This window comes from Hibiscus syriacus, unplaced genomic scaffold, assembly GCF_006381635.1.
Source record: "Hibiscus syriacus cultivar Baekdansim isolate YM2019G1 unplaced genomic scaffold, ASM638163v2 tig00110833_pilon, whole genome shotgun sequence".
In the NCBI taxonomy this organism is placed as follows: Eukaryota; Viridiplantae; Streptophyta; class Magnoliopsida; order Malvales; family Malvaceae; genus Hibiscus; species Hibiscus syriacus.
Genome location: NW_024062884.1, coordinates 1,200,104 through 1,211,128, shown reverse-complemented (window position 1 = coordinate 1,211,128; position 11,025 = coordinate 1,200,104). Strand labels below are relative to the sequence as shown.

Sequence of the window (11,025 nt, the reverse complement as noted above, 5' to 3'; positions counted from 1 at the left end):
CAGCATATGCAAAATTAATGATTTTCCAATTAATTTGATGCGAATTACAGTTCCATAATCAATAATGTCCGGATTTCCAGTTCATCAATACTGGTGTTTCACAGATGAAGCACAATGATTTATTTTTGATAATTTATTTACTTGGCGTTATTATGCCCAAGTAAAACATCATTTCAACGAAGCATGTAGTTAACCTACATGGTCCTTTTGTCATTACTGAGTTGGATTTTTAGTTATTGTTTGTGTTGAGTTTTATCTTGTTAGCTGAAGGTTTATACATGTTTTAACTAGTTTCGGAGTTATCTTTGCTGTTGGGGTTCCATTTAGCCTTGGTTTGGTAGAGTATGTTCTGTTTTAGATTTTTGGGTTGTGTTGTAGGGGTTTTTGATTTGTTTTGTTTTGGTCCGTTGTGTCTTTCTAAGATGTTCTTTGTACCTTGTTAAGAATAATCTTTTCGGCCTCTACTTAGGTTTAGGGAAGTTTTTTACAAGACTTTTAACTCAGGTTTCATTAATAAAAAAAATTCATTTTACCGAGCAAAAAAAAAAGTATGCCATGTACGTTAAAAAGTTTCATTTTGAATTTACTGAGTGACCTTAATGATAAAAGAAAGTGTTGTTCTATCTAAAGGTTTCGAGTTCAAGCATCTACGTTTGCATGGTATGTATGCGTTATCAATGACTAAAAAAGATTTCAAGCATATACTACCTTATAGTCACCTTATATTATTAAAATTATATCATCTTATCAGTATCATGATTATGAAATCTTCCATCAAAGAATTTAAAAAGTTAATTTTCAGTATATATATAGGGGCATGATCTAATTATACTGTGTAAATCTCTTTTAGTTTTACACCTTTTTAGGACCATTAGATGAGAGAAATCAAAGGCTGAGATTAACAGTAAAAAATGAGAATATATTAACTAGGAAAAAAGCCAAGGAGTTAATCTCAGCCTTAAGATCGTTAAATGAGGGGAAATCAAAGGCTGAAATTAACTCTTTATTTTTTTTCCAGTGAATATCTTCTCGTTGTTTACTATTAATCTTAGCCTTTGATTTCTCCTCATCCAATGATCCTGAAAAGGTGTAAAACATGTTTTTAGCGGCGTTTTTATCCCTATAACAACGTTTTTAAGCGTAGCTAGAAACTTTTTTGGTACTATTAAAAGCGTCGCAAAAAGCTCTAAAGCAAACACCACAATAGTTAGCAGCGTTTGTGAACAAAAAACGTCACAAAAGGTCAAGATCTATAGTGGCGTTTTAGAAACAAATGTCGCAAAAGATCAAGCTCTATAGCATCGTTTTGGAAACAAACATCGCTAATTACATTGTCTGTAGTGCCATATGTTTTCTCAAATGCCGCCAGTCCTCTATGTCCTCGTCTTCCACCCTGACGTTCAAGGGGCCTTGCCGCTAAAAGAAGCAACATAAGGCAGGGGCGGTTTACTAACATTGTGGACAAAAACAACTTTTCCCTTACCACCACTACTAGTGTTCGAAACCCCCGCCAATTGTGGCTCATTAGGTGGAGTTAGAGTTAATACAAGCCACACCTTCCTTCACGGCGTGATTATATCACCAAGAATTAGAGGGGAACAACCAAAGAAATTGAAGAAAATTACACTATTGAAAACCCTAGAAATATGAAAATTATACTTTGAAGAATAAGCAAAATTTGATTTGATAGCTTGGGGAGCAATTAGTTTTGTTTTAGGTATTGGGGGATGAGGGAAGACTAACAGAATTTGGGTAGTGACAAAGGTAGAAGAAAGAGAGTGAGAACGACGTAAACCTTTGAGAAACAAGGAAAAGTAATGAAAGAGGCCTAAAAGGTTAGAGATTAAAGACAAAAAACTTGCGGCGTTTGTAATTACAAACACTACTAGTGTTGTGAAAAAATTGTGGCGTTTATAGAAAAACAAGCCACTAAAGGGTCTGGGACTATAAAAGACTCAAGGTTTGCGGCGTTTGTAATCACAAACGCCACTAATATACTGAAAATTACATTGTTTAATATAAAAACATCACTATATATTAAACCTATTTCGGCATTTTTAAAAAACGCCACTAAAATACGAGTCTATAGCGATGTTTATTTAAAAATGCCGCTAATATTATCATTTTGTGGCGTTCCACTTGTAAACGTCGCAATATGTGTAAAATTAGTAGTGTTTATTATCAAAACGCCACTACAAACCTATTTTGTTATAGTGTATATATATGGGCATGGTTCACTTACAAGCACCCACTGTGAAGTTAAGGGTTTTACATATTTTTAGGACTATTGAAATGAGAAAAATCAAATGTTGAGATTAATTAATTATTTTTTTCAGTAAATATCTTATCATTTATTACTATTAATCCAAGACTTATATTTCTCTCATCCAATAATTCTAAAAAGGTGTAAAACTCTTAGTTTTGCACAGTGTAAATTGATCATGCCCATATATATATATATATATATATATATATGTGGATGACAAGGAGGTGAGCGTTGATAAAAAAAATATAATCATTATCGTGCCACCAAACTTGTAAACCACAAACCCTAGTGGTTTAGATCTAGTTGGTTGTTAATTATATATTTATACATACATATATATTATAATAATCCTTTGTTGTTTTGACGAAATTTACGACTAAATTAGAAGCTTATTGGTTGGTCGGTTGATCTTACGTATCGTCACGAGCATGAGCTCTGTTTGATATATATATATATATATATATATATATACAAACATGAAGTCTGCAAAATAAATCAGTTAAAACCAATACCGAACAAGTTTTTTATATTGTATGTTAATGAAAAAATAACTAAAATAAGTTATACCAAAAAGAATTGCAACTAACCAATGAAGTTAGTTCAAGTGGTAAACAGTTTGATATCGTTTAAATAAGATCTCAAGTTCGAGTCATTGTGTATGCAGAAAATCTCTGCAGAAGACTCACTTACCAAGGTCAGGTGTGGGACACGAATCGATCAAAATTAGTTAAGACAAAACATTGAAATTGGGAGGTAAAAAAAGGAAAAAAAAGAATTGCAACTTCTCAACCCTATGTTTTTTTTTCTTTTATTATTTCTACTTATATATCTTCGTGTTTTGTTTTGGATTTTCCAAAACAAACCATGGATTCATTTGTTTTTCTCGTAAATTTCCGAGTGATGGTTTTTTCATATATCATGGTTTTCCCCCTTTGGGACCATTACAAAACAGTTTATGCTACATAAAAATTAGGGTAAATTACATGTTTAGTACCTAAATGATTAGTTTTGGTCATTTTAGTACTTAATTTTTTTAAATCATACATAAAGTTTAGTTTTTGTTTCATTTTAGTACCCATGTTCAAAATTTAACGTTAATTTTTTGGGAAAATGTAATGTAACATCCCAACCCGTATCCGACCCGAATACGAATCCGAGGTGTCACATTGACTAGTCAAAGCACATACTTTTATAAAAGAAATCATAGAAAATTTAAAACTTCTATTTTATATAGTAATTCTTTTACATAAACATGTTTAAAACCTTAATTGACTCCATCAGAGCGTACATATTTAATGACTTAATTACATGCCAACATACCGAATTACATAACAAAACATACTTTACAAAATATTTATGATCTGAACTTTGTAAGGAAAAATGCTGACCAGACTTGCACCTCAACAATCCATAAGCTTGTAAGAACCTGCGTGTGAAACACTCACACGCTAAGTCTATGACTTAGTGAGGCGAATAAATATATAATGTAAACTCTAACTTGTAATCATGCAGGAACAACTATTATACTTCATATCTCTTATTTCTTATTCATATGATCTCTTACATTCATATTCTATAACTTATAACAAATTCTTATATCATTATATATATAAGTCATTTATACTCACTCACATATACATCAACATATATTCATGTAACAGATACAATAACCCATATCACACATATATCATATCATGCAATTCATATACATATATCACATACATTAATTTCACAATTATCTCTTTATTAGCCCATGTACACATATGAGAACTGTAGATATGTGAGTCTATTGAGGTTGTGCACTATGCTATCACCACAGCTCGTATAATTCCCACTAGGGGCGCGTAGAATTTGTCCCGAAGGACCACGTAGATGTCCCAAAGGACTACATATAACACTTATGTCTCGAAGGACCACTATGTCCCAAAGGATCACTATATCCCGAAGGATCGCGTAAACCCTCGACTCTTGGCATGCCAACTATACCTCTAGCTCTCCTAACACTTACATGGGCATTCTCTTTTATATCGTTTCACATAGTCATATCTCATATGCTCATAGCTTTTATCATATCATTTCTCATATTCATATAATAATATGATTCACTTTCAAGTATCACATATACACATTCATATCACATGTTCTTATAAACTCATAACTTCTTTTACATGTACCTGTAATCAGGTAGCTTCTTTTCACGTAGTTCATGTCACTTTTCATATCATTCATTTATCACATACATAATCTCTATCATATATACATTTCTTCACTTATCTCATAGTTATGTATCATATTACATAATTTAACTCATATCATATTATCATGTGTGCATATATCATGGACACTTAACATGTATCATATAAACATTTATTCACTCATATCATTAACATATGAAACAATCAATAACACACACATAACATATCAAACATATGCTCATATTAATGAATTCATGCATTCTACTATAGGAAATAGACTTGTCACAAGTCTTATTTCCATTAAACATAATACACTATCTAATGTGCACTCACCTTGGCTTCACTACGTTCCAATACACTTTATGATTTTCCTCTCTTTCGATCGAATCTTAACTTGTCAATCGACCCGGACTTGTTCGTGCTCGATATCTATATAATCATACATTGATACATATCAGTATCCAATTGATATACACTAATCTATCATTTATTAGACCAAAAGAAATGTCTATTTCAATTTCCCCTTGAAGTGCATCGATGCATTCTACAGTGCATCGATGCATTCTTTAACCTGTGCATCGATACATTACCCATGCATCGATATACAAATGACCTTCGATGTTTTCATTTTTTAAAGGGATGCATCGATGCACTCCTTATGCATCGATGCACCAATTGCATTTGATGTTTCTTCTTTAAAGAGTGCATCGATACACCTTGCCCAGAATTTGCATTTTAAGCCCGAAAATCCATTTAATTCAACTCAGATGCTTCATATTTCATCCTCTTTCATATTCCTAACTTACATATATATATTTGCACTCATTTCTACTCAATAATCACTTCTTTAACCTCTATATTCTATTCTCCTTAAGAAATTCAAGAATCATACCCAAATTTTAACATGTTACAAATCCAATTCTAACACTTCATACATGTTAATTAGATTGATGACAAGTCAAATTCACTCTAAAACCTCATTAAAAAAACCCTCTTTCGAGATTTCACTTATTCCTCTATTTTCTTTAATTCCCTCTATTCTCTTCATCTTATTGTTTCAAGATAATTTAAGCTCTTCTTATGCTTAATTATCACCTAATAATCAAAACTCATCCTTAAATTTCAGCTAATAATCAACAACAAGAAATCTTACCTTTGCTTGAGCTCTCACGTGGAGGAGGAAGAAGAAGGGAGAAGAGTTTTCCAGATAACTCTCCCCACAAGTTTATCTCTTAATAAAGAGATAAGATAATTATCTTTAGATAACAAATACCACTTTGCCCTTAATCTCCTTTAATAATTACTAATAACTTTCAGGAAATATCTCCACATAAATCATTGAACTATTCAACTTTTCTATTTTATCCCCAAATTCTAAAATTTTACAATTTAGTCACTAACCCGAAATTGAAGATGTTACATGTAACATCCCAAAAACCAAGTTAGTGACTAAATTATAAGATTTTGAAACTTCGTGTCTAATTTAGAAAAATTGAAAACTTTAGGGGTTTATCTAGAAAATTTTGTGTGGGATTGAATAGCAAAGAAAAGAAGTTGGAAGGACATATTGGTCATTATACCAGAAAATAATTAAAAATCTCATTAAGGTTGTTTTATATCACCACGTGGAAGAGAGGAAGGAAGAATCAAGATTCTAGACATCTCTTCATCCTTATTTCTTCTTCCCCTGAGTTACATAGCTAAGGTGAGTTTTGTTTTCACCTGGTGATTTCTTGAAATTTATGAATGGTTTTGATTGTTGAAGCATTAAGAAGGATTATGGAAACTTAAAGGGATATAGAAACTAAAAGAATTGTAAGTTATGGAGGATTGAATATAAGAGGTTTCTAAGTGAAATTGTGAGAAAAAGTTAGTAAGTGAAGTTTGATATTAAATTTGACTTGTCATCAGTTAGAATAAGAGATTTATGAGGTTAGAAAGGTTTTATAACAAAGTTGAAAATTTGGTATTTTTTTTATTCTAAGTAAGATATTGTGAATTTAGATGTTTAAAAGTACTAAAGTGAAATAAGTTGGTTTGGAAGAGTATATATGAGTTTAAAAGATTTAAAGAAGTGTTAGATGAGAAAGTTAGCAAAGTTTGGATAAATTTTCGGGTTAAATGAGTTATATCTGGACTAGGGGTATCGGTATTGTATGAACAATACCGATAATTCAAAGAGAAAATGAGTGATATTTTGGGTATGTGTATCGATACTGGTTGAACATTATCGATACCATAAGCCAAAAGTTGATAAATTGTTCAAGGAGTATAGCTTCCGAAGGGGTAGTATCGATACCAAGGGTACCAATACCATTATGTAAGTATCGATACCATTTTAGAAATGGAATTCCATAACCGGGAAAAGGTATCGATACTCAAGCACAATATCGATACCACAGTAAAGGGAGTATCGGTATTGTACCTTGGGTACCGAAACTACTCAAAGTGAAAAATTGAATTAAGTGTTTCTTTTAGCTTAGGTTAGTGAAGACAATTCATAATGTTTAGAATTCTGATATTCGCATCGAATTTACATTTGTGTATATATCGAACATAAGCAAGTTTCGGAACAGTCGAAGAGTTAAGATCGATCGAGAGAGAGAGATAAAGAGTTATATAAGTTGATTAGACTAAGTCAGGCTAAGGTGAGTGCATACTTTTAGAATATATGTATTGCTATAAGGAAATTAGACTTGTGACAAGTCTGTTTCCGACATTTTTAATTACATGATTGTATGAGTAGAAGCATGATTATGATTTATGTTGTGTGAATATGTTTTGTTTGCATTACATAATATGTGACAGGAATCTATGTGATATGTGTTATAAGACAATGATCTAAGTGACCATATGAGAATGTTACATGAATTATGTGATAAGAAGCTACGAGATTATATGTCTATGTGATATAAGTCATGTGAATTGTGATAAATGGTAAAGGCCATGTTATGTGGTATGAGAGCTGAGGGTATAATTGGCATGCCAAGAGTCGAGGGTTTTACGCGATCATTCAAGACATTTCTACGTGGTCCTTCGGGACATATATGTGGTCCTTCGGGACATTCTATGTGGCACTTCGGTGTATTTTTACGCGGCACTTCGGTGCATTTCTACGCGGCACTTTGGTGCATTTTATACGAGCTGTTGTGATAGCATTTGTGCACAACCTCAATACACTCACATAACTTAAGTTCTCAATAATGTACCATGAGCTATTAAAAGATATAACATGAATTAATATTGCATAACATGATATGTTACTATCGATTAAATGCATGATAATGTGTGTTTTTGTTTATTAGATATATGATAATTCTTATACATTATGAAAATATGCGAATGCATACCAGATTACAATTTACATGATTTATTAAAAAAAAAAGTAATATTTTCAGACCAGATTACTTTAGAAAATTAAATTTGATAAAAATTTCGGGTACAACCTATTTCTACCCTATCTTAACCTTATATAAGCAATTGTATTTTAGACAAATGGGAATGAAGATAAATCAGAGATAAAAATGAAAAAGAAAATCAGCTCTAGGTTTTTTTATTAGGTATTTCTAGTCCTACCTGTCTTCATGATTTTGACTCATTATTTGTCTAACGGTTTTCTTTGTACACAACATGGAAGGAACCAGTCAGTTCCCGGGATCCATAAATCCGAGGCTGGTTTCCCCATAAACTTTTTTTTAATCGATGTGGAATAACTATAAATCAGTATTTATTCATAGTTAACTCTCCTAACTCTTTATTATTTGATATTAAACTCTTATAATCTTAACTATATTTCATTCGTGGTGTTCAAATCTAGAACATTGAGAAATAATTATAATTTTTTTACCATCGAATTCGCTTGGTTTGTGCAGATACGGACTTGTTCCTTTGATTATGTCCTATAAATACACCCCCAACACCAAACCCTTCCTTCATATCCTGTGTTTTCGCCTTCCAACCAATTAGGTTTGTTAAATTCTTCCCATTTCCATGCAAAAACATCAACGTTTAAACACTTGTAAATAACTCTGTTTTTTTTAGACAGGGAATCTTCATGTCTCCCCCTGCAATTGCAGTGCCAAACGAAGCCGATGAGTTCCAGAAAGGAGTGAAGCATCTCTTCGAGAATGGGGTTCGTAAACTTCCTAATAAGTACATATTGCCCGTTTCGGATCGACCCAATGTCGATAAAGGGAACCCGAACGTGGCTAAGTCTAGTCCTCGACTGCCGGTGATCGATTTCGCCGAGTTACAAGGCCCAGACCGGTCTCGAGTCCTCGACTCGCTGTCGTCAGCCTGCGAAGAATTTGGGTTTTTTCAGGTGGTGAATCACGGCGTCGCCATTGAAGCTATAAGGAGCATGATCGACGTGAGCGGCAGGTTCTTCGGTCTTCCGTACGAGGAAAGGGCAAAGTACATGTCGACCGACATGACCTCGCCTGTTCGGTATGGGACCAGCTTTAACCAGGTAAAAGACTCGGTGTTTTGTTGGAGAGATTTCTTGAAGCTCGTCTGCAATGATCCGTTATCGGATGTTCTTCCTCGTTGGCCTTCTTCTCCGACGGACTTCAGGGAAGTGGCGGCCACCTACGCGAAAGAAACCAGGTGGTTGTTTTTGAAAATGACGGAGGCTATCTTGGAGTGCCTGGGCGGCGGCGCCACCGCACCGGAAGACAAGGAAATATTGAAGAAATTCGAAGATGGAAGCCAGTTAATGGTGGTCAACTGTTTCCCTCCTTGCCCTGAACCTGAACTCACCTTGGGAATGCCGCCGCACTCCGATTACGGATTCTTGACACTCCTTCTCCAGGACGAAGTCGAGGGCTTGCAAATCCAATACAAAGGGAAATGGATCACCGTCGAACCAATGGCCAATTCCTTCGTTGTTAACGTCGGTGATCACCTTGAGGTAAAGCTCATGTTTCTTGTCTACTCTTTTTTGGGGAAACTACGTATTTACTCCACACTTATTCACGCGGTTCCGTTTTGGTAATCTAATATTTTTTTTTAAAAAAATATGAATAACATTACGTTTTAATTCTATTTTGGTCACTCTCTATTAAAAATAAACAAAACTACTTACGTGTCTTTATAAGGTAATGTTACATCATCATTAAAAAAGAATGAAAAAGTTTCACGTCAGCAGTTCTGTTTATTTTTATTTTTTATGCTTAATTTCAAACTTAACCCCTAACATTCACCATAATAATCATTTTGACATATATTTTTAGAGCATTTTAGCCTTTAACGTTTAATTTTAGGGTAAAAAGATACCTAATATTTGACCAAATAATCATTTTTGTTCTTATATTTTTTTGGAGCATATTGGCTCTCAACATTTTTGTTCTTTATTTTTGGAACATTAATCGTTTGTTAACTAATTGTTTTCATCCATAGAGAGTCCTTTTGCCCCAAAATAAAATATTAGGAGTCAAAATACTAAAATAAATAGAGGCTAAAGTAGCTATTTCATCAAAAGTTAGGGACCTTTTTTATATTATGCCTATTATTAACTACAAGTGGCCAAAACAGAACCGAAACGGAATGTTAGGCATGATTTTGAAAAAAGAAAAACAGTTGAGTGACCAAAAATAACTACGAGAATAGGTGGATGACCAAATACGTAGATTATCCTTTCTTTGTTTTTCAATGGCTAAATCAACTCCGGAACTGAAAATGATCGTTGTTGTTTTTGCAGATCTTCAGCAACGGTAGATATAAAAGTGTGCTGCACAGGGTGTTCGCGAACCCGGCGAAGCCACGTCTATCGGTGGCGTCGCTGCACAGTCTGCCGTTCGATTGCATGGTCCGGCCGTCGCCGAAACTGATCGACGAAGGAAACCCACGGCGTTATAAAGACACAGATTTCGCCACTTTTCTTGAATACGTTTCGTCTCGTGAGCCGAAGAAGAAGAATTTCTTGGAGTCTAGGAAATTGACATGAAAACCATTGGAGAAGTGGAACCCAAAAATCTGAAGAAAAAACAAAATATTTGTGTTGACTTTGGAGTACTATAATTAATTAATGTTGACAGTATTAGTTGAGATGCATGTATAATTAATTAATTTATCACCTTTTTTTAATTAAATAAAAAAATTATATATTTCACGAATTATCTTACCTCGTTGGTTAAAAAAATCGTTATTGTTTCTAAAGGTCACAGGTTCGAGTATCAATAACTGTAACAAGATGATTAAGCGTTTCTTGTCAAATGGTTGAAAATACTTAAAACATATATTACTTTATAATTACCTTAGCTTAATAAAAAAATGATATATTAAAAGGAAAATGAATTTAAAACGCTATATTTGACGAGTAATTATTTTTAGGGTAAATTCAAGTTTAGTAATTAAATTATTAGTTTTAGTACCTAAATTTTCAAAAAATTTAAAACCATACCTAAAATTTAGTTTTTATTTCATTTTAGTACCCCATTCAAAATTTAATGATAAGTACTTTTGATTTTTTTTTTTGAAAGTTTAAGTACTAAAACGGAACAAAATTGATAGTTTAAGTACAAAATGCTTTAGGTTTTTAACGGAGACGTATTAAAATGAAATAAA

General features: G+C 33.1%; 1 protein-coding gene across 1 annotated transcript; it reads left to right on the top strand.

Moving 5' to 3' along the window:
- The first annotated feature begins 8,410 nt into the window (after window positions 1-8,410).
- On the top strand, window positions 8,411-10,455 carry LOC120143033 (protein DMR6-LIKE OXYGENASE 1-like). The gene is made up of 3 exons (XM_039157458.1): window positions 8,411-8,427; window positions 8,503-9,370; window positions 10,160-10,455. The coding sequence occupies exons 2-3, from the start codon at window positions 8,516-8,518 to the stop codon at window positions 10,403-10,405; spliced, it is 1,101 nt and encodes a 366-aa protein (XP_039013389.1). The 5' UTR covers window positions 8,411-8,427; window positions 8,503-8,515; the 3' UTR covers window positions 10,406-10,455.
- The last annotated feature ends 570 nt before the right edge of the window (window positions 10,456-11,025 follow it).